The 24,902-nt window shown below is 43.2% G+C and overlaps 1 protein-coding gene across 1 annotated transcript in view; it reads right to left on the bottom strand.

Moving 5' to 3' along the window:
• LIPC (lipase C, hepatic type) overlaps positions 1–24,902 on the bottom strand; it is a 70,872-nt gene that overhangs the window by 17,218 nt on the left and 28,752 nt on the right. The window contains exons 2-3 of the mRNA XM_032774121.1: positions 6,125–6,312; positions 3,177–3,356 (exon numbers count right to left, since the gene is read on the bottom strand). Coding sequence (XP_032630012.1) covers positions 3,177–3,356; positions 6,125–6,312 — 368 coding nt within the window. The remainder of the gene's footprint in view (positions 1–3,176; positions 3,357–6,124; positions 6,313–24,902) is intronic.

The raw sequence follows: 24,902 nt of genomic DNA on the forward strand, positions 1-24,902 counted from the left end.
CTAAGAATTCCCATAGGTTACAACACAAGCAAATTTGTATTTTGATGCCAATGATCGAATGACGTGCTTACGTCATGAAAGGCATTTGCTGGTTTTAACTTCATTTAATTTCTACTGGACATGTACATACCTCAGGAAACTGCCATAGAATTAGACACTGTTGGTCAGATACTCTGCTCAGCTAGGTCCTGGGTAGAAATAGCAGGGGGTTGTTGATCTTCATTAGAAATGTTGCTGGTGTTGTATTATCTGTGTCTGCAGTATTCTACTTTTCAATTGCTGGATGTGTGTTAAATACAGTCTAAAACAATCCTTTACATATAGTGTCCTGTCACCTCATACTGAGACACTGATGCATACTGCAAGCAATGTATCACAGCACTTCTCATCAGAAATGTAAAGTGATACAGCAATGTCATTTTTTGGACTAATTTGTACAACTGGATATCTGATCTGAAACAAGCCTACTGAAGTAGAATGGCCTTGGGCTCATCGCTCTTCCTACTCAATACTGCATATATCTTAGCTCTCTCACTTACACTCTTGAGGCACAAGAATTTTCTGAGTTGGAAAGAAAAATGTGGTATTTGTATCCCTTACAGAAATATCCAAACATTTCAGGGTGGACTTTACCAGAGGCCGAATTATTCTGCTACATTTCTCAATCTCCACTAGGGAGAAGTATTTAGAGGGAAAATAGTAAATTCTTGGGGGAAAAAGATGATTCACAGAAATTACACTTAGGAAATCTGAAACTAATAATTTTCTTAACAGATGTTGCTAAGCTAGAGATGATGCCTCCTAAACTCCTGGACTAATAACTCTAAGATTTGCTTTCTTTTGCATTTTCAATTAAAATATATACACCTCTGAAATATTTGATACTTCCACTGTGGACATTTCAGGTGTTCACATCTGGCTCTGAGCAGGTGGATACACAGCAGAAAGACACTTCTGGAAGGTGGAAGGAAAATTCTCATTGTGAAGTGGACTAGGGGTACTTTTTGTTGTTGTTTCATTAGTTTCAACAGAACTGTATTTTGTTAGCAATGTTTACTTTATGAACACTTTCTCTCAAGTGAATTTAATTTCCCGCTCAAGAGGGATGGCTCTAGCTTTTTTGCTTCCGAAGCACAGCAGGCAGGCTTGCCTTTAGGAGGTCCGCCAGTCCCGTGGATTCAGCGTACCCGCTGCCGAATTGTCACCAAATCTGCGGGACCGGTAGACCTCCCTCCACCCTCGCAGGAACCAGCAGGGCACCCCCCCAAGCTTGCCACCCCAAGCACACGCTTGGAGCGCTGGTACTTGGAGCCGCTGCTGCCGCTCAATGGAATTTAAAATTGTGAAAGGTGACAGTCAGTGCAAATCTTGGACACACGGCATAGAGGAATCCACCCATGCTGCCAAAGCAATGTGCCCAGAATCACTTCTTCAGTCCCATGCTGTAGTCAGTCCTTGGTTTGTCTGCTGAGACAGCTAGCAAGTGTGATGGTCAGTGATTTCTGTGATGTGCCACCTCTCCTCTGGGAATTGCACTAAGTCCACCCACTTGTCTCACGTAGATCACTAACCAGCTATCAAAATATAACTTCAGGTCACTGCCACCTTGGGCCCAATTTGAACAAGAGCAAAAGTTACTTTTAATCTCACAAAGTAGAAGGGTGACACCTGTTATCTTCCTGCTCTCTGTGGCATAGTGTCCACTCTCCATAACTGGACATGACGAACTCATGACTACTCATCATCCTGCCATCACCAGTGATAGCTGCTTTGCTCTTATTAGTGTTTGTTACAAATTTCTCAGTCAGCTTCACAGACTTTTTTCCCCCAAAAGAAAGTTCAGTGTAGACATAGCCACGACTAAAAGGAAGTGAGCTGGTCTACACTACACAGACTTTGCTGCTATGGCTATACTGGTGAGACCTGAGTGTTGATGCAGTGTTTGCTGACAGAAGGAGTTTTTCTGTTGGCATAGCTACACCATCTCCCCAAATGACATCAGCTCCGCCAATAGAAGCACTCTTCTGTCAGCATAGTTGCATCTACACTGGGGTTTTTGCTGGGGCAGCTGTGCTGGCTAGACCTGTGTGTTTTTCATACCTCACCCAACATAGCTATGCCGACAAAGCTCTGTAGTGTAGATGTGGCCTGTGACTTCATATTTTTTCTGTGAGGTAGGGAAGCATTGTCCCATTTTACATATGGGGAATCCTGGACTAGCTGTGTGTGTGTGTGTGTGTGTGTGTGCGCGTGCTAAATAGGCGGCTGCCTAAAGCATCTAATTTTTATGGGTAGCTCTTGTTCTCTCATTGTTCACACCCCCATCAGCTGAAATATCATCCTGGTGCTCCTCCATCACCATCATGGCAGCAGCAGTAGCTGGTAGCCATCAGACCAATGCAGCTCTGGCATGGCTGCCTGACACAGCTAGGGCAGCTTTGAAGTGCATGAGTCTGCCTCTGTGAGCGGGCTCCCTTTTTCACTGAGACCAGGCACAGTGGCCAGCGCTGGAAGTCATTGCATTAGCATAGTTCAGGCCTTGCTGCTGCTTCCACAGCAGCTGAGACCACTTTGGGGAGGATCTGAGGGTGGGGACCAAAGTGCTTAGTGCCAGCTGTGGAGAACTGAACCAAGGACTTGTCCATAAGTCTGTGGCATAAAGTCTGTGGCAGAGCTGGGAACTGAAGCCAAAACACTGCAGCCGCTGTCCAGTGAAGCCATTCTTCTTGCAAATGATGCTCATGCAAAACCAGGCTCTGAAAATGTATTACTCTTTCATTCTGACCTGCTTCTGCTGACCACCATCAGTTTAAGTGTTTTGAACTTGAGCTTTATATCCAGTACAGGTCTATAACTCAGACAAACAGCTGCCTGCAGAAGTGCTAACAGAACAAAGGAAATTACAGTAGCATGAAACGATCACATCTCTAAAGTAATATCAAAATGTTTTAATAAACAGAAGGCCACTTGCTGTCTCTCTCTTGCACAATACAATTTTTATGAAGTCATCTTAAAGTTTATGGAAGAAATTTGTTTGTGCATTGTAATGAAAGAACATAAGTGAGTGAAGCAGATCACATTAACCAACATCATAACTTCGAACTGCGGTGAAAACATAAACAAAAGGAGAAAATAGCTCTTGCTCAAAGAAACACCTTTTGGTTTGGGGCTCTTACCTCCAGCCATTCCAGGAAACCTGCTATCTCTTGCCCTATATGGCGTGTATTCTGTACTGCTATAGGGTAATGCTGGTGAGCAAGTGTAAGCCAGTCTGCAATAATCACATTTGTTTGTTTATGCTGAGATTTCAGGGCTGCTACCATCTTCCAGATCCACCCTTCTAACATTCCATCTACCTGTAAAAAAGGGTTTGGGGGGAGAAAAAGAGAATTTCTTTACTAAGTACATTCCTATGAAATTCCTGACTGCTTGATGCTGCCCTGATGTCTTTATTGCATGAAAACTGGATTATGTGAGCAAGGAGGATTATTTAGTAATCAAGTTTTGGGAGCTCTAAGGTTTTGTATGTTACTTCCGAGGATGATGAATGTTTGCATATAGTAGTCAGCTCGGAAGGATAAAACAAACTCAGGAGCCAATATCAAAAGCATTCAACTTTTGGGCCTTTTGACATGGGCCCTTGACAATGAACAGTTGCCACTGTATTTACTCTCTCTTCCAGGGATAACTGAATAATTTCTCAGATTTCATTTTAGAGCAGCTAACCTCCAATAATCCTAGGTACAGGGAAAGGGGTCGGTGTGTGGTGGAAGATTGCTGGGAATCTCGATTTCCAAACTCCTGATTTTTTAGAAGATTCCATCAATAATTTTGAAATCTGTCCTGCTCCATTTTTGTTCTTGTTGCTCACATGCACTCTCTCTCTCTCTTTTTTTTAAAGGTCTGATCGTGAAGCCTGTATTCACATGAGTAGTCGCATTTAATTCTTTGGGCCATACATTCCTAATGCTTTCTTGATTGCAAGAATCCTTAGTTTCTATCTAACCTAATACAACCAAATGTTTTAATTGCTAAAGCTGTCAGAATTAAGTTAAACTAACTGAATACATTTCCTTTGCTGGGGCACTTACAGACTTCTAAATCTCTTCTCCACTGAGCCTCTAACAGAGTTTGAGAATCCATGTTTAAATCTGGCTTAAGCACTGAGTTCCAACTCAGGGCCTGATCCCTCTCATACTGAAGTTAATAAGTTTTGTCACTGACTTCACTGGGAATAGGATCAGGCACATTGTTTGCTCAATGAAGACAGTGTTTGAATAAGGCCCCCTAGTTTGGTTAAAGACCTAGGGTAAAATGTTGGCTCCACTGAAGTTGTTGGGAATTTTGCTATTGACTTCAATGAGGCCAAGATTTCACCGTCATTGTAGATGGGGGTCCAAATAAAAGCTCTTAAATTTACATGTCTCTACCTGATTTGGGGAACTTCACTTGAGCTTTACAAAACTGGAACTGTTGACCAGGTTGAGAACAAGTCGAAACCCTGGTTCACTGTGTCCAAACTTCTGAAATGGTATTCTTCTTCCAATTTCTAACTGTACCGTCATTTTCCACTTTGTTACGAAAAGCTCCATTGGAATTCAGAAGAGAGTTGTTTATCTTTTATTCCCTTACATTTTTGTTTGGGGTCCTTTACTGAAATAATTTTAGTGGCGCGTTCTCCATCCCTACTCATCTGTAGCTCCTACTAATGCCAAAAGGTATTACATTCAAGTGCTATGGAGCAACGACCTATAAAGTTTTCTGTGATGAAAGATTTGCTCAAACAGTTTTGTCCACTTTTGCTAGTAAGTGCGGCTTTGTAGCGAGGTGGTTACCTGCTCCTGCCCTTCGGAGTGGAAAACAGCCCAGGAGAGGGCTGTGGCTGGGGCAAGAAGCCTGGGCTGATTAGGGAAGATAGGCTCAGCTGTGGCCAGGTCCCAATCAGGCCCAGCTGGCCCTTATAAGAGGCAGTGAGCCAGTAGCCCACTCAGTCTCCCTTTGCCTGCAAAGGGAGAAGGGCCTGGCTTCAGGGAGCTAGAGACAGGGTACCTGAGTGGAGCAAGGCTGTGGAAAGGCAGAGGAGCTGGGGAGCTCCAGCCTGAAAAGCCCCAGGCTGCAGCCTAGCATAAGGCCAACAGGTACTGGGGGTTGCAGAGGGCAGCCCAGGGGTCGGCCAAGGCAGCAGGTCCAAACCCAAACTTGCCAATGATGAATAGGTTGATACTGCAGTCTGGCCCAGGATGTGGGGTCTAGACAAAGACTGGCAGTAGCCTGATACTGAGGTGAGGTGGAGATAGTGGGTGGGGTTTCCCAGGGAGGGGAGCCCCTGAGAGAAAAGAGTTACTCCCAGGGGGCAGCACCCCAGCTAACAGGGCACCAGAGTCCAGAGAGGGACACAGGGGGCCAAGCGGTAGTGGATCACCAGCCTGCAGAGGGGAATCCAGGCGAGAAATCAAGCTAATTCCCTGAGAAACCAGTAGGAGGTGCCGCAGGGATGAGTCCCATACCCTTACAGGCTTCTATAAGATTCTGCTTTGAATGTCTGTTAAATGAACATTTTTTTTAACTGAAGAGCTGATCAGAATTAACTGATCTAGACTAGAACGGCTGTTTGAACGGGCTTTTTATATTTTTTTAACTTGGAACCAGTTCAGTGGTTATTTATTGCTGTTCAGGGCTTCATTTTCAGCTGAACGTGTTATAGAGAATTTCTCTTCAAGGTATGTGTCAAAGAGATGTGGGGAGATTTTGAGCACTTCTTTTCAATAACAATCTGTAAATATCTGTTAGCAAATAGAACAGAAATGAAATCAGTACTCGAGCCTTTACTGACATAGCACATTAATTCAGCTACTTGTTCAGATTCTGTTGGTTTTAAACCAGGAAATATGAAAATAATCTCTAACACAGGTCTCCTACATGATAGGTTGATATTCTGTCTCAGAATTCAATGGGAGTAACAGACTCTGGACTATTTCAAGATATGCTTTCTACTAAGGAAATCTGCAGCCATTATTTTCCTAACCTTTTCTTGGCAGATACTTTGGTAGTAACATAATAAGAAGAGAAGGAAGTCAGATCAGATGCATCTTAAATTAAAAAGAAAATAATGTGAAGTTCATACCGACCATCCATGGACTATCATCACCAGAGGAAGAGAGGTATTGAAACTGCATTTGTCAAGCGTTTCCAACTGATCAAACAAAATCAGACAGCCTTCTTCAGTTGTGTCTGTATAGAGTCGAAATTTGGTTGCTGAGCTGGGTTGATTTTTCTTTATTCTAATGTGCTGAAGCTGTGACCCCAGTGCCTCTGAAATGAAATGTATATAACATACCTAATAACAAGGAATACCAAACCTGCGAAGACAATTTATGCAGCACAGCTTAAAATATATAGATGAATAAAGTTATTTTTAAAAATATCCACTTCTATTGGGTGAAATGCTGCGTAACACAATCCATTAATAACTAGCATAAGATGCAAAGCTTGGTCAAAACCTGACCTCTTTCAAAGTTTGATGCTGTTTGAATGTGGAGTTTGGTTTGAGCCTGTCTCTTTCAATAATTGCAATTACACGGGAGATATGGACCTTATAATTATGGTGCATGGTACGGTATCTACCACAAGGATGAGGTACAGTTGTTGTGACTCTACAACATTATTGCTTGCATAGTAACTCTGCAGGAAACATATAACTAGAATGTATGTACTAGCAGATGCATAGCAAGTAGCATTATGACAAAGCATCCATTTAATACAATCCTGTCATTCTGTTTAGGGTTTTGGGTGACCTCTGCTGCCATTAGAGCAGATCTCAAGTGATTTGTCTCTACAAAGTATGCCAGATAGCTATTTAGAACTTAGCTTGATCATTTCTTTTTCATAGCATACAGTCATGAGTTGTTTACTTTGTATCTGAGGCCTTTGGTTTTAGAGCAGAGCAATATTAGGAAAAGATCAAGCCACAGCAAACTAGGGGGATAGTTTAAAGAAGCAGATATGCTTAACCATGGACTCACTTTAAGGAGCTATGAATATTATCTATAGCAAGGCATAAAATGTATTGCATTCTTAGTAAATGAGAAGAGCACTTAAAAACCTAGTGAACATCATAAAATGAACACCTCTACTTTGTTTTTTTCCCCTCTTACATTTTTTTTGTGGCACTTTTGCTCTCTTACTGAATTCCTGCTAGTTACTGGCCGTTCTGCATTTTATACATTGACATATATATTATTGATGTTCCTCAGCAATAAATAACTATATTGGGGGTTTTGTATGAATGTGGTGGTTGTGATGTGAACTTTTGGTTTGGTGGGAGGTCTGGGAGGAAGAACTTATTCATGACTGTCAAAGGTGAAAAGTTCCAGCAGAGTTTGCTGTGTTATGAGACAAAGGAGCTCCTCAATCATGGGGGGTAGGTATAATAGGCCAGGGGAGGCTAAGTATCCCAAAACAGCATACAGCACACCTTCCTTTGGAGGCATGCTGCCAGCCTGCTGCCTTTGGAGTGCTGCCGCTGCTCTGCCCTGAGGCCCCACTCCTTTGTACTGCTCTTCTCCCGTGGCCCTGTGCACACTGCTCCTCTTTGTGCTCTTGGTTCGCCGCCTCCCTCTGTGGCCCCCCCGCCTGTCTCTTGTTACTCTTTGCCGCGTCCCCTGTGGCCTTCTGAGAGGTAGAGAGATGTGTGTGTCGGGTCCCCTCCGGGGAAAGGGTGGAGAGAGGTACAAGCAGCAGGTGGGGTGGGGATGGCCCTCAGGGGAGAGGGCTGAGTGGGGCCTGCGGTGGAGCGTGGGTGGGGCCTTGGGGGGAGGATGCTGATTGTGGGTAGGCCTTGGGGCAAAGCAGGGAGTAGGGACATGGTCCAGGCACCTGTGGCCTCCCCACTTCCAGGGAGCTTCCAGCACTCAGGTCCAGCCTCCCCAAATGCGGGAGTCACACGCTGCTCATGGCCTCAATCTGTTAATGCACATAATGCTTTCAAGAGGAAAACAGTGTATGAAATTTTGAGCTTCCAGACTGGACTCTGTCACTGTAGTTTTTCTAGAAGCTAGTCAACTACATAGTAAAATATAATTGCAAAGTTCCATAGTGCATTTATATTTTCAAAATAAAAAGGCTCAAAAATCAAGTGCTAATCAAGGACTAAGAATTTTAAGACCCACTTGGAAGATCTCTTACAGAGAATTAAGAGTGAGATCAGCTCAAAATGTGTTATGCTGTACATGAAAATAAATATGTACATAAAACAAGGGTCACTTTCCTGGAAGCTGACATTCAATTTCAGGGTTTTCCTCCATAGGAAATATTATCTCTTATTCAAGTAAGTGAGATCCAGAGCTGTGATTGTGATTCTATAAGTGCAAACCTTCACACTAATAGTCTAGGTTTCTGCAAAGCAGCCTGATGACCATTTGCAGGAAATGCCATTATGGCTTCCTTATGTGCTCCAGTTACAGTATGTTTTTGTCTTTTCAGCCTTGCTCTCTGTTAATGATGATTTTGTGACACCTACAAGAGGGCTGTAGCAGAGTGCTGACCTGGAAGGACAGGGAAGACCAGCACATCTGTTACCCGGAGTGGCTGAGAGTGGTAGCCTTCAGACAGGGCACATGATTAAGTGTTGCGTGACTGCTATAAAGGAATGATCCTACTCAGTCTTTGTAAGGTTAGAGTTAAGGTGCAGTCCTGATGGAATGTCCCTCCATGGAGACCTAGCAGGAGGCCTAGGAGATACCTTTCCCCTTAGGCAGCCTTTTCCTGAATACTTCCTCTTCATCCTCACTTGCTGAAAGCCAGAAAAACCTGGACTCTGTTGGCTGCTGAATTAGTCAATTGTGTTGTTTTGATTCTGTCGTAGAAATACTCAAGTTAATAAAGCCAAGGACCTGAGTTTCAAATTCTGAGTACACCTCTACCCCGATATAACACTATCCTCGGGAGCCAAAAGATCTTACCATGTTATAGGTGAAACCGCGTTGTATCGAACTTTCTTTGATCTTCCGGAGTGGGAAGCCCCGCCCCTCCGGAGCGCTACTTTACCGTGTTATATCCGAATTCATGTTATATTGAGTCATGTTATATCGGGGCAGAGGTGTACTTCCATGCTTGGATGGCTAGTTGAGAGTCACTGGCCTTCTGCACCTCTGAAAATCAGGCCACCCAAATACTGAGGCCCCCAGAATTAGTAGATACTTTCAGAAATTTTGGCACAAGCCACTGAGGAGTAGCAGCTTGTGACCTGGGTAATGGGGAGGCATAGCATAGACTAGTGGACTGGAGTGCACCATAGAACCCTTCACAGTCAACCTGTGGAGCTCAATGCATCTGTTGTGAAGGCCAAAACTATAACTGGGTTCAAAAAACAATTAGCTAAGTTAATGGAGGATAGGTCCACCAATGTTTATTAGCTAGGATGGTCAGGGAGGCAACCCCAATCCCAGATGCAATATATATATTTGTCCACCATGGAACAAGGGTTAACGAAATGGATGTATTCTGAGTGCTTTAGTTTCACAAATTTATTTTTCAGAGGTTTTCTTGCTAGAAATGTTGTCAGTGTTCCTGCTGTTTATCTAAAACCCTATTCACAAGCCTCTTTGCACTTTGAAGTGCCTGTCAAAACCCCCCAAACTGTATACTTTCAAAGCATAATCTGCTGAAGCTGACACAAAATGGCAGGATGTAATGTAGAAAATTAGAGCTAACGTTGTGTGGAACTCTTAAATCAGAGTTTAAGTTATAATGAGCTTAAGAAGTGTTGGTAAGAGAGAGAAGCTTTTGAGTTCACAGAGTGCTCTTCAGGTGTGTGTAAGCGCAAAAGTTTGTGTCTCTCTCCAACAGATGTTGGTCCAGTAAAAGATATTATCTCATCCACCTATATCCTGGGACCAATATGGCTAAAACAAGACTAATAAAGTTTGAAAACTATCCACAGAACCTTGGGCTGCATATTGCAGTGAATAAGACACCACACACAGATCTGGTTAAAGCCACGGCCACAGCTTATATGAGCTATGACTAAGGCTACGATTTAGTCATGGAGGTCGTGGAAGTCACGGAATGTGCATACATGTTAGAAAGAACTTTAGAGCTATACACTAAGTGTCCAAATTTGATTAGAACAGAAGCTATTTAACTACCTTCCACAGAAGGAACAATTGGAAGAAATACCCAACACTGATATCACTGAAGATGCAAGTCAGTAGAACAAACAGCTGTAAATAATATTCAGGTTAAGCACAACTGCTCTTTTCTTTATTAAGTACAATTTTTTTGATCTGTGATTTAAACAGGACTAGATGAGCTCTCTTGTGGGCTCAGAGCTATTAGAGTTTGTGGGACACCTGGGGGTTTGGGCTCGGGGCTGGGGCAGGGGATTAGGGTGCAAGAGGGGTTGCAGGGTGCAGGATCTAGCCAGGAGGCACTTACCTCAGGCTGCTCCTGGTCGGTGGCGCAGCAGGGTTACGGCAGGATCCCCACCTGCCCTGATTCCACTCTGCTCTCCTCCCTGAGGTGGCCAGCATGTCCGGCTCCTAGGCAGAGGGGCCAGGCCACTCTTTGCGGCGCATGCTGTCCGTGCCTGCAGGTGTCGCCCCCACAGTTCCTATTGGCCGTGGTACCCAGCCAATGGGAGCTACAGAGCTGGCTCTGGAGGAAGTGTGCAGAGATTCCCTGAATGCCCCTTGCCTAGAGGCCGCAGGGACACATTGGCAAGCTGGCAGTCGCAGCTCCAGGCCCAGGGGTGGGGAAGCGCTGAGGCTCAGGGACCAGTGTCTGGCCTGTGGTGCAGAGACTTGCTGTGGGTTGGATGGAAAGAAGCAGCAGGCCGCATCCGGGGCTCCCCTTAGCCCAAGGCCATGGGCTGCTGCCCCTAAAGTCCCTGCATTAATTTGGCCTTGGGTTTAAAACATAAATGAGTACATGCTACCTGCAAAGGCTTCTTATATCAAGGATAACTGATCAGAGATCTTTATCACCTGTTTATTATGATATCCTAGTCACACTCCTGTTGATGCTGTTTATTCAGAACTGCCTTCTCCTGTAAGCATTCAGGCTGGTGACCAAGAGAGAGATGCAAATACCTAAGTGTGTCTCAAATGAAATTATTTGCAGATTCTGAGAATATAAAAAGACCAGCAAAAACCTTTCTACAGATCTTTAAAGAGATGACTTTGAACATAAGCTCAGTACTGTGATAGTTTAGTTCCCATGTGCTGTTCTCTATTCTGAAACATCTCCCTTACATCTTCACATGAGTCAAATAATACTGTGTTTGTTTCAAGGTTTTCAAAGAGGAAGCAGCACATGCAGTACAACCTGTATGTCAAAAAACAGAAATGAACAGATTCTCCTTCTTCTTTGCTCAAATGCTATGTTAATTGTCTCTCCTCTTGCCAAATCCACATTGCTTCCCTCATTAGTTTTAAATACAGTATTGGCTCACAACCCATCCAAACAGACATTTATTTTCTGGTGCTTGTGCTTTGTTCTTCTTAATCTTTCTCTTCCCCTATTAAACTCCCTTTTGTTGTGTAAAACTTCAATGTAATCTTTTTTCCAAGTATGTTTACTTTATGTGGAGCCACGTGTAGCAGCAGTTAAGGTTAGTCTGAAAGACGGGCAAAGACTGAAACATTCACATTCATTAAAAATCAAAACCTTATGGAAAGAGACTGAGTCTCAAAAGCTGGAGGCCTTTTTTTCCTTTTCTGGTTAATATAAAATAAAGAAGATGCACTTCTTTAGCATCTTTCATCTTAAAGCAATTTAAAAACATCAGTTAGTCTTCTCAGTACCACAGTCAAGTGGTGATTATCCTCAGCAGCTGAGGAAACTGAAAGGTAGACTGTCCTTGGATAGAGTCTGGTTTAGAACCTATGTCTCCTGACTTCCACTTTATGATCTCTGAAAGGGAGACAGTGTAGATTATTCTTATAAAAAGAAATCTAGGAGGATGTACCACCCCTGAAAGGACTAAGCATCTTTCATTAATTACTAAGTAACAAGGTTTTCCTCATGGTATGTTCATCTAGGGTCCATGGACTCTTAAATTTGAGAGCTTAAATGAGATTTATATGGTGCATGGGCTTTGTGTTGGCCCACTGCATAAGGGTGGACTTGCCCCTAGTCAGAGTGTTCTGATGATTTTAATGCTTCTGCCTTGTAGTGAGTGCTGTCAGTCACAGTAATATAGCAAATAATATAGGTTTAGTTACTGGTTTAGAGGAGATCCCATCTTAGAATCATAGAATATCAGGGTTGGAAGGGACCTCATAAAATAGGGTGAATTAATCCCTCTAAATATACACACTTGTTCTATTTACCTTTCTGAACTCTTAAATAGTGTTTTTTCAAGCTCATGAGGAATTGCCCAGTATTCTACTGTATGAAAGCGATTGTTAAATTGAAATCAATGAATTTCACCTGACCTATCCTGAATTCTACTCACAGCAATACTGGGAAATAAAAAGAAGTCTTGTCAGAAATTCTTAGGACAAGTATGTACCACAAACGTCAAACTCAACATACATTCATTTAAAAACATAAGTAAAAGGGAAGTAATGATCTCCCCGCCCTTCCTTATTTATACAAAACTCCCACAGGAAATAAATTCTATTGATGTTGATCAGATTTAGAACTGGGCAAATCCTGCAAAAAAGGATTCATGGACACTTGTTCAAATACCGACTGCGAATATACTCTGCCTACATGTGCCCTTTTTTATTTATTTTCTGCACACATTCATCCCAATGATGTTTCCCCCTTTATAGGAATATTCACTGAAAATATTTGTATGAAAATGTGTGACTAAATTTTTTAGCCAAGATACATGCCAGAAGTGTGCATATGCCCATCTTGAGCTCTCATTTCCCTCCTGCTTTTAAGAATATTCATAAGGCCAAAAAACATATTTCATAGTTTCTATTGCTATTACCATAGCTTCTATGAGCCCTAGTCATAGACCAGGACCCCATAGTGGTAGGTGCAGACAGAACTAAAGGACAGTCCCTACCCCAAGGAGCTTACAGTCTCACTATAAGACTAGAGACAACAGATGAATATAAATGGACAGGCAAGTAGAAATGAGCAATGAGACAATATATTGGGCACTGATCTACAGTGGTCTCTGCACAACAGCTGAGCCAAACAATTTTGAATAAGGAACAAATTAGTAAAATCAAAGTTTGTTCATGGATAATTTGTGAAAAAAGATGAGTAAGTTTGTCGAATTATTTGTTATGAATAGTCAATCCATCTCTAAATAAGAAATGTAGGAGATAGAAAGGAAATGTTGATCCAAGGATTCAAACTGTGTGTATATCTTGTATAACCAAGTCAGAACATTGTGATTTCTTTCTCTTTCTCTTTCGTTTTCTCCTCTTCTCCTTATATATTCTTGCAAAAGAGAGGGAGAAAATTGCATAGCTGTATGGTTGCCGCATCCATTTCAGTTTACAGCAGGGCTATAATGACAGGGGAAAATTTGAAAAGAGGACAGTTTTGCAAAGGATGTGACTTTTTTTTTTTTTTTTTGGAGTTCTGTTTAAAGATATCTGTGCTAGAAATAGAAGTGTTCTTCCTCCTCACATCCCTGCTTTTTCTTTCTGCGTGATCTTGCAGTGAAGTGACAATCTAGCCTGATGACAACTTGCCCTGGAAATGGCTGAGATGTCACAATTTCATTGTAACTTCTGTACTGCAGTATTAGATAGAAGGAGAAGAGGGATCATAAAGTGTTTGAAATATGACCTCGTATTTGAAATTTAGCTAAAATAGTGAGAATGTTTATGAGAAAGACAAGGTTGAAATATTCCTGGATTGTTCTACTGATGTTCTCCTGTGTAAAATTTGCTCTTTAAGGGAGGTAGAATTTACCCATCAGAATAACAACCACGGAAGGCCTTCCAACCCACTGGCACTATAATAGCTCTCTTGCATGGCATTGCGATGAGTGGCTCTGGAGTGGAGCTATGCATATGGTAAAGCTACAGGGAATTAATCTGATGTCTTTGCAAGTTCCCAGAAAGCCAGATGTTTTGGTCTAAGATAAATAACTTAGTGACCGAGTATATTAAATTGTTGCAGTTCCAAGAGAATTGGATTTTAGTAGAAACGGTGCTAAAAATATTGAAGTACATATTTCCCATGGAACCTTCATTTGCTAGTACTTTCCCCTTGCTTTCCTGGTTTCGCTTTCTCTTCCTTCTAGTGTTCCTGTTTTGTTTTTGTTTTTCCCTTAGTTTTCATCCAACCCTTTGGATTTTTTAAAACTTTATTTTGTTTTTACTGTTCTAGTCTGGAAGAATTAGTAAGGCAAAAATAGCTGCCTGGGAAGTCCTGGTTTTGAAGCACATACTGGCTGTTTGCTTTGAGAGTCACTAGGCGTGTTCATCTACATAACAGTTTAATATGTTCACTGATTTCAGATCAAAGGGCCCAGAAGGTTTTGGGCATGTCCTAAATTTTCTCCACAGTCATCTCTTACAGTGGGTGCCGGATAAACAAGAGATGATCCAAAGCAGTTATTTCTGCAACAAATTCTTGGAACTGGTATGCACTGCAGGTTCTGTCTGTTCATGCATTGCGTTTAGAAGAAAACTTCTTAGCAAAAAAGACTTGGAATTAGAGAACGTTCCAGCCCCATTAAGATCAAGTTAAATACATTTCCTGCTTATTTACCTTAGACTGAATTCATGTAGATTCTATATACTATACACTCCTTAGGTATTTTCTTTTTCATTAATCTGAATTCATAGATATCAAGCACTCCAGCTATAATCCGTAAAGATCTTTCATATAATATATTACAGGAAGAGATTTATGGTAGTGTGATATAAAGGGTTTTTTAGCTTAAGTTGGGGCTGATGCATTATTTAAAATTGGCAAAGTTTTTAGTGAGTTATGCAGGCAGTCCAAAATGAGTGCTGAGAAAACCTTTGTATCACACATTTGTCCTGTATTCACTATACCGTATGTCACTTACATTACAGAAAAAATATTTTAAGGAGTTAAAACTTTTTTTATTAGGATTTTTGCAACACTTTCCCTGTAAAGCCAGATCTCCTTAGTTACCATGACCCCAGCTATATAAGAGGATGTAGCAAATTATATTTTAAAAGTCATTATAAGGTGCATTAACTTGGGCAGCTAGTAGTAAATGATGCGTGTCCCATTGGAAGCTATAAATCTCAGTCTCCAAAGGTGTAAAGCCGCCTTTTTGTAGCACTACTGGCTCACAGAATATTTAACCTTTTAACCTATTGTTGCTCTAGCACTGTTTTCCTTGCTCTGGCAGGGTTAATAGTTTGGGGAGAATTCCACATTTGGGGAGAGGAGAGAGAGAATCATTTTTCTGGCAAGTTGCTTAAAAAATGGCAGCTCTTGGAAGTTGCTGAGAGTTTGGAATATTGAAAGTAAGTGTCAATGGAGATGGGTCAGTGGTCAGTGCCAGTGATGAGGTGGCCGAAGTTGCTTGATAAACGGTAAATCATGTGATATATCAGGGGAAGGCAACCTATGGCACGGGTGCCGAAGGAGGCACGTGAGCTGATTTTCAGTGGCACTCACACTGCCCGGGTCCTGGCCACTGGTCCGGGGGGCTCTACATTTTTATTTACTTTTAAATGAAGCTTCTTAAACATTTTAAAAACATTATTTACTTTACATACAACAATAGTTTAGTTATATATTATAGACTTATAGAAAGAGACCTTCTAAAAATGTTCAAATGTGTTACTGGCACGCGAAACCTTAAATTAGAGTGAATAAATGAAGACTCAGCACATCACTTCTGAAAGGTTGCCGACCCCTGTGATACACTATATTGTACGGCTTTGCAATTTGTCATATGATTATCAACACCATGGGAGTGGGTATGTATGTGTAGTTATAGATGTAGATAAAAAGTGTGTGGGTATATTATACATATTTTTGTATAAGTTTGTGATGTATGAATTTGTGTATCTAATTATATTTTTTCTATACAATTACAGCACATAATATGAATGAAGTTTGGAATTAGAAGTTGCTGGTCTTTGCTTAATATGTAAGGTGCACGTACATAAAATGTCAATGAGAGTTTTTTAAAATTTCATTGCACATCCATGCATCACAAAATATTTCTTAAGGCCCTGACTATAGTATTTAATACAGATGAAGACTCTACAAATAGAACATCTGCACTAGTTTTGGATAACCTTGAATAGACTTGTGCTTGCAGAGTGATTCAGCTGGTTTCTCCCTGAATGTCTATCCGTGATATGATGCTGTCTGTGAGACTGATTCAGCCTGGGATAAGAAGTTCGCCCAGCAGCTGCAGCAGAGGAATCTTCACAGCTAAAATTACATAGGGTCAGATCTCCCAGGTGGGTCCTGTAGCTCTTTCCTGTGGATCTGAACGCTCCTTCTCCCTGGATGTCTCTGAATGTGAATCCTGTTGCTATTTCATAGAGATATCACCTTTTTCTTCAGTGTGTGCTGGTGCTGTGGATACATATTAAGAATACTACACGTATGTCCATTAAAACAACATAGGCAAGATCATCCTGTCCAGCCAAGCTACATTCAGCATGGAAGACTATGAAGTGGAGGACGAAGAAAGAGGAAAAGGTGCCTTTGGATGCTGTGATTGTTTGAACCACTAGTGCAAGTTACAGTAGCCTGAAGTATGCTCTAATTTACACTAGAGGCTCACACTCCAAAGCATTCCAGCAGCCATGGATCTCTAAGTCAAAGGGATGTCAGCTGCACCCCTTGGATGAGAATCTGGGAAGGTGACAGGCATAGCAGGTGTTAGGCTGGGAGAATCCTCAGTGGGTTGGTCAGGCTCTAAGGATTTAGCCCAATGAATCTAATGATGTATAAGAGCTGAAGACATTATAGAACCAGAGCCATAACATATTGATGTGGCAGTTGTTTTTCTTCTTGATTAAGAGTTTTAACAGAAGAGGGAAACTCAAGGCACAAAAATCTGTATGTTAATACCATTAAAGGAATGACAATCTCAAAAAGTGAGAAACAAAACTCAGCTATACAGATACATACAGGCTATGTGTGAGCCAGACACTAAGATGACATTCCCCTTCCCTCACCCAGTAAAGAAAGTCAGATGTCTCCTTTGGATCTGGAAACTACAAGATGCTTTACACTATTGACTCCCTTTAATTTCAATGGGAGATTCAGGTGCTCAGCACCTCACAGCATCTAGTCCCAGGCCAGTGTTCCAAAAGATGCAGCACAAGGACATGAGATTAAGAGTTGCCCTGACAGTGGAGAAGTGGGTGACTATTGCAGTCTGGAAGCTGGCAACTCCAGACAGCTACTGATTGGTCGCTAACCAGTTTGAAGTGGGAATGTCAACCATTGGAATCGTGTTGATGCAAGTTTGCAGGGCCATTAATCGCATCCTGCTCAGAAGAACTGTGACTCTGGGGAACGTGCATGACATTGTGGCTGGCTTTGCACAAATGGGTTTCCCTGAGGAGGGACGATATATGGGACGCATATTCCAATTCTGGCACCAGCCCACAAAGCCTCTGAGTACATTAATCAGAAGGGGTATTTCCCTTTGGTTCTCCAGGCCCTTGTGGATCACTGTAGGCATTTTATTGACATTAACATAGGTTGGCTCAGAAAGGTGTAGAAGATCACCGTAGGGGAAGTCGAAACACCAATTGTGATTCTTGGAGACCCCATTTACTCTTTAATGCCGTGACTCACAAAACCCTATACAGGGAGCCTTGACAGCGGCAAGAAGTAGTTCAACAACAGGCTGTGCTGGTGCAGAATGACTGTGGAGTGTGTTTTGGCTGTTTAAAGGGTTGACGTTCTCTGTATGGGAAGCTGGACCTGACCGATGACAGCATCCACGTGGTTATATCGCGTGCTATACCCTCCATAACATTTGTGAAGAGAAGGGTGAAAGATTTACTCAGGCATGGAACTCAAGACGTTCAACACCTGGAGACTGAATTTGAACAGCCAGAGAGCAGGGCTGTTAGAGGGGCCCAGCGCGGGGCTGCAAGGATTAGGGATGCCCTGAGGGAGCAATTTGAGGCTGAAAGCCACCAGTAATGTCTGGTGCCCTGCATGGGAGTGAAGTGCAGTGGTTCCATTGTTTGCTACGCTGACTTGCAGTGCCTGTTGCTTTCCTGGGCTAAGGTATCTTTTATTTTATGCAATAATAAAGAATGTTTTCAAAACCAAAAAAATCCATTTATTGAAAAGAAAATTCATGTATTGAAAAGAAACACAACTGCTTGGGAAACAGAAAGAGCAAGGGGGTGGGGTGAGGAACGGTACAATCACAGATTTGTGTATGTCCAGTTATACTCAGCCTTCCTGTCTGGAGTGCTGTGCAATGAGTGCTGCACTTCAGGACGGCTATACTGCATGGTGATGGGGGTTGAGTGCAGTGGGTAAGAGTCGTTTTCAGGGCTGGGTGGTGAAGATACAGGTGTTGGATGCAGCTGGTAGCGATAAGAACCTGGATGTTGGGGAAAGTGGGTTGGAGGTGATGTTGGGACACAAAGGAAAGAGTTTTGGGACAAGGGCTGCAGGAGAGGGCGGGACAGTAGTGCTCTGCCTGCATGGCTACGACTGCCTGGATCAAATCTGCTTGGTGCTCCATGATACTTATCAGCCAATCTGTACTTTGCTGCTGGAGCTCCACGTTTTTGTGCTGGTGCTCCTCATTCTACTGACAGATCCTCCTTTCACTCTCCCTCCACTCCTGTGCTTTTAGATTCCTAATAAGGGACTGCTGCATTACTTCATGCAGCATGTCTTCTTTGCTTCTACTTGGCCTCTTCCTAATTCTTTGGAGTCTTTCGGATGGTGATAAGATGGATGGCTGAGATCTCAGGGTTGCATCTGTAAAGGGAAAATGCAACACTTACCAGAGGCAGCATTGTTCACACCAGACAGAGCAATGATTCCCCCATACTTAAGGGCAAGCACAGTCTACACAATAGCATAATTTGCCCGTCCCTAAGTGAGCGCACATAACCCACAAGAGCCCCAAAATGGTGAGTAAGCACAGGGTCCAGGGGAATGATTGTTTCAGGGCTGTACTGCCCTCTGGGTTTCTGTGCCTTGGGGAGAGCCAACAACTGCAGGGGGGCCCTATACTGAACACTGTCCCCACATTTTCCACAGGAGTTCGTCCTGGAAGATATCTTGCTGCTGAGGGTGACCTGCGAAGCAAGGGAAGGTCTTCTTCTACAATGTGGCTTCCGCCATGGCCCATATGCAGCTTGCCTGCGTGCAGCAATGGTCCCCCTACCCCTCATGGCACAGTGCTGTAGACATGTCAGCCTGACTGGGACAAGGACCATAGTGGCTCTCCCAAGAAACCTGAGCAAGCACATTGCTCAGCTCCTGGATGATACCTTTGAAGAGATCACTGAGGCCGATTACTGTGATGTGAGAGAGCACATCAACGCCATATTCCTCATCTAGGCATGCATGCAGCCCTAACCCTCCTTGCCCCAAGAGCCCGCACTGAATAACTTCCTTCTCAAAATAAAAGCCTCTTACCAGGAACCTCCTCTGGTGTTTGTCCTTTCCCAAGCACCAGCCGCCGTGATTGGCTACCTTACTCCTGGCTTGAGAACAGCTCCTGGCTGCATGCATCTAGGGATGCCGGGGTGTCTTCCTCCTCCTCAGCACCCTCGCTTCTGCTTTCCTCCTCCTGCCTTGTTGAACTAGGTTCTGAAGTGTCCATGGTGGTACTCGGAGTGGAGGTGGGGCCACTCCCAAGTATTGTGTCCAGCTCTTTGTAGAAACGGCAGGTCATGGGGGCAGCACTGGAGCAATGGTTTGCCTCGCAGGCTTTGCGGTAGACATTCTGCAGCTCCTTCATTTTAATCCTGCACTGCAGTGCATCACAGTCATGGCCCCTTTCCATCAAGTCCCTTGATATCTACCTGAAGGTATCGTAATTCCTACAACTGGAGTGCAGCTGGGAGTGGACAGTTTCCTCTCCCCAAACACTGATGAGGTCCAGCACCTCGCCATTGCTCCAACTGGGGATTGCCTGGTGTGTGGAGGCAAGGTCACCTGGAAAGATTCACTGAGAGCACTCTACACCTTGCTGAGCAAACAGGAAGGGGATTTTCAAAATTCCCAGAGAATTTAAAAGGTGAGTCTGATGGCTGGTCACCTGAGGGCAGGGTAGTAGAGTTCAAAGTGATGACCAGAATGGCTAGAACAGGCATTGTGGGACACTTCTGGAGGCCGATCAGATCGCATTAACAGACCAGGGCGTCCATGCTGACGCTGTGGTGCTCCATCAGGGACGCATCAAATGTTATTCTACTCACCAAGGTGGAGTACCAGGAACGCTCTAGTCGCAGAGTCAGAGCGCTCTACGGGCCTTGCCAGTGTGGACGTGTCGGGAGTTAGAGCGCACAGGGCTGCTTTAATGCACTCTAACTCGCAAGTGTAGCCATGCCCTTAGTTTTCTTGGCATGCAATATCAGATCCCTACTTTTCTTCTGTAGGTATCTTGAAAATTGCTCTAGTGCCTTTCATCCTCAAGAGGACAGTGTGCTCCTCAAATGACATATATAAAATATTAGTGAAATGCAGCCACTTCTGAGGTGGAAAGGTGACAGTCAGTTAGATAATTAGTGCACACCTGTGAAGGAGTGAAAGCTTTGGTCAATGGAGGCAAGCCCCCTACTCACAATTTTTGGGTGTTCAAAATTAGCCACCCTCATAAGTGGATGGACTATCATAGTTGCTGAGTCCCCTGTGGTGATGTGCTGAAAGCTAGAGCAAGGAGCACAGAGTGGTAAATGTGCTTATAATAGAGGAAAATAAATTAATTAGCAATGACCAGGATGTCCTGGATAATCAGCACCATTTCAACATATAGTGAGACCTCACATAGTAGCTGCTCAAGTGCCTTCCAGCAGGCACCCACAACTTCCACCACAGTTACTGGATGCTGAACACCTCTGAAATTCAGGGCAGTTTCTTCTTTGTGACTCAGTAGCACTCACAACTGTGGAAGGATGGACTTGTGGGCAAGGCACAGGACAAGGAGTCAGGATACCTGGCTCACTCAGCTGTGCCCCAGACTTGCATTATGACTTTGGGCAAGACAGTTAACCTCTCTGTAATCTCTAGTTTGGCCTCTGCCTCATATTAGTGTTGCAGACTCATTAAAGTTTACGGAAAGCTGAGATGCTGTGGAGATAAGCACCGTAAAAATGCCTATAAATTAAAAAATATTAAGAGCGCAAGTAGCTAGTTATTAAGTGGACACAGTGGCAATGGATATAATCTGACAGGGAACGTCTTGAAGGTTTTAAAATATTTCTGGTTTTAAAACCTACCACATTGTCACCATGGAAGCTTATTATTAAAAAAAAAATGCCCTCCCTCTTAGCTCCCTCCCCACACTCTTTGGTGCTTATGAATGATTCAACCAGAGCATGTTTGCTCTCTAGGTACAGAAAGAGTCATCAGCCCAAAAAAGAGGAGTACAGGTTAGCCAGCTAGAGACATGCCAAGAGCTTTATTGACATCACTGATCACCTCATTGATTTTTTGGCTGCTAATAAACACGGCAATTTCCCACTGGTTAGGTGAAAAGGACGAGATGTGGAAGGGAAATACATATTTTAAGAAGCAGATATTGCAACCAGTGAAAAACAAAAATTAAATACACTCGATACTGGCTATATTTAATGTCTATGTCATGTGTATGTAATTGAACTGTAAGCTGATTTAAATTCTACTTAATATTAACTATTCATTTAACAAATTCTCTTGGATTTCCTTATGAACTGGGCCAAATTCTGATCTTAGTTACTCCAGTATTAGAGCAGAATAACTCTACCAAATCTACTAAGAGGATGACAGTATTACTTATTTGTATTGCAGTGGTGCCCAGAGGCCACCATCAGCCTCTGGTCTCATTCTGCTAGGTGCTGTACAACTGCACAGGAAGAGACCTTCCCTATATGGAAGAGCTTACAGTATAAGAGCTTGATCTTGCAGTTACTTCGGCGTGGACATATCTTTGCACTCATTGAGCACCACATTGAAATCACTAGGATCCTGTGTGCACACAAGGGGTATGTTCCTGTTTATCCAGTTGCAGGAACAGGCCCTAGCTAAAGAGAAGATGCAACGAAGGGCTGTAGCAAACGGAGGGACTAGAGAATAAAAGAAATGCATTGCATAGACTGGTCATGTGCACAATTAGCACCTAGGAGTATTAGACGTAACACAGGTTGATAGTCAAGGAAGTAAAATTAGATTATATGGGCCAAATTCTTGGCCCTACTCAGGTCTCTTTGTATTGTCAGTGCAGTGTGAAGGGAACTTAATCCTGTCCTAACAGGGCCACTGAGGATTTGCCCAGCATGATGGCATAAAGCCAGCCCCTTCTGTTCCTCTTCCAGTACTGGTGATGGGAGGGGCATTCTTGGGCATAGCCAGGGTGCACTGTTACCCATGCTGGTCCCACGGGGAAGCCATTATAAACCAGTGCAGGTTAGACCATCCCTTAGAAACTGACCCCAGGATTGGCTTACAGCTGGTTCAGCTTCTCCCCACCACAGCTGGCCAGCAATTCAGCATAGCTGATGAATTATCCCTAAAACTCCAAACCTGAAAAACAAAACTTTGTTTGGTGAAGCCTCTAAGCACTGAGGGGGAAAGGTGTATGCTTAAGCAGAGCGTGCACCCTAAACTCCCTCCTGCACCCAAATCCCTAGCCCCAGCCTGGTAAAAGGGAGTGAGGGTGAGGGAGAGTGGGCAACGGAGGGAGGGGGGATGGAGTGAGTGGGGGCTGGGAAGTGGAGGGAGGAGCCTTGGGGGAAGCGATGGAGTGGGGGTGGGACCTTGGGCTGAGCAGAAACCTGGGGGGTCCCCAAAAATTTGTAAATCAAAATGGGGGTCCTTGGGTTGCTAAAGTTTGAGAACCGCTGCTATAAACCATACTGGGTAGAATCATAGGGTTAGGAGGGGGAGCTAGGGTAATCAAATCTAATGCCCTGCCAAAATGTAGGATTTGTTGTATTTAAACCATCCAAGACAAATCGCTATCCAGCCTCCTTTAGAAAATGTCCAGTGAAGCAGCTCCCTAGTTAGTCTGTTTCATTGTCCTATTGTTCCACCATTAGGAAGTTTTTCTTGAGATTTAGTATGGATGGCAATGTGAAACTCCATACAAGTGACTAGGAAAACCTACAAAGAATCTGTAAAAACAGTCATGAGAATCCTCCTCCTTAATGTTCCTGTAGCAAATGGGGAGACGCAGCAAAGCTTACCACAGTATCTCTAATGTGAAGGAATGGAATCTGGAAAAAATGAACTGTTTACTTTTTATCCAGGAGGTCAAACTCTTACATGCTCAAAGTCCAAAGAGAGAGTAATGTCTTGGTAGAAGAGTAAGGGAGCTGTTATGGCACTTGGTGAATATCTGCTACTGCTTAGATCTGTAAGTGTACAAATGCTACTAAAATCATGCAAGAGTGACATCCTTCCAGCCCTTTTGTGCAAAGCAGAGATGCAACAACTGAAGGAGTCAGAAGGGGAAAGATGGGTTATGCATGAGAACAGCTGTGTAAATAAAATCCTGACAGGTGAACTAGAAGAGGTTAATTTTGTGTTGTCGTCTTAACATTTTTTTGCCACCAAAAAGTCACCTTCCCCTACTGTGTATATACTATGTAGCACATGGTGGATGTAATAAATCTACCCATGCTCCCAGTTTTTGGCTGGTGTATTGAATCCAGCATCTGTTACATTCTGTAGGGCAGAGAAGGTGAGATGGCAGTTCATGCATGTGAGAGAGCAGTGATTCAGAATGGGAAAGGATATGCTGCATAAATCATACTTCTTCAGCCTCTGCCAAGAATGACCGTGTATTTCCACTGTATTGAAATTCATTGTGTAGTCAAAACATGCACTGTCTTTCATCAATGTGATGATAAAACTGGTTGTATGTGTATAGTGCCTGTCAGCTGAGGAGCTGAAACCATTTTAGTTATTTTAACCTCTGCACTCAGAGATGGGTATGTAGTTCACCACCCACAACAAAAATGGGAAAACTGAGGCACACACAGGTTAAGTGACTTGGTGAAGGCCAAAAGCTCATTGGCTGATCAGGAATCCTGACCTCCAGGCCTGCGTGCTCTGGCCACTTGGTCACACTGTAAGTGTTAGGGTATTTTCACCAACGATGTATAAATCTGTGGGAATTAGGTGTGTGCCTATAGAGAACTCACACCACACATTGCTCTTACTGTCAGCGATCAATCAAGAATAATATAAAATTGTTCCCTTCTGTTATGCTTTACAGATCTTTGTGGAAATACAGTAGTGCTTCTGTGACACCCATCAGCTTGGTCATCTCCAGTGACTGACCCCAAGATCTGCAGAGCTAAAGCATGAGCCTCTATGTGGACCAGGCCCACGGGGTGACAGGTAACACACTGAATAGCGGGTTACACGTCCATTTTGTTTCTGATTAATACTCTCCCCACTGCAGTAGGTAGTTTCCTTCCATCCTGCATGCCTGCCCCTTTGGAACTCCAGTTGTGTCTGTCAAATATTCACTATACCAGTTTCCTTTGTTACTGATGAAAAGTGCATCAAAAGTTATGTTTTGATGATTTTTTTGTAAGCCTCCACTGTAACTGTCCTGTTTAGTTTATGGTTTTTACATGGCCAGTGCTGTGGCATCTTGGATCATGACTTACTGTAAATAAAGGCTCAACAAATTAATCTGTCCCAAATATGCAGTGCATGGAGCCCCTACTCTGCATGCCTCCCCAACCAAACACACTATATCATCAGGTTTGACCAAAACGATGTGTTTGCTGCCATGCTCCAATTAATAAATTGAGGCTGTTACAGCCACTGAATTCCTGGGGACC

The sequence above is a fragment of the Chelonoidis abingdonii genome, chromosome 9 (assembly GCF_003597395.2).
Source record: "Chelonoidis abingdonii isolate Lonesome George chromosome 9, CheloAbing_2.0, whole genome shotgun sequence".
Taxonomy (NCBI): domain Eukaryota; kingdom Metazoa; phylum Chordata; order Testudines; family Testudinidae; genus Chelonoidis; species Chelonoidis abingdonii.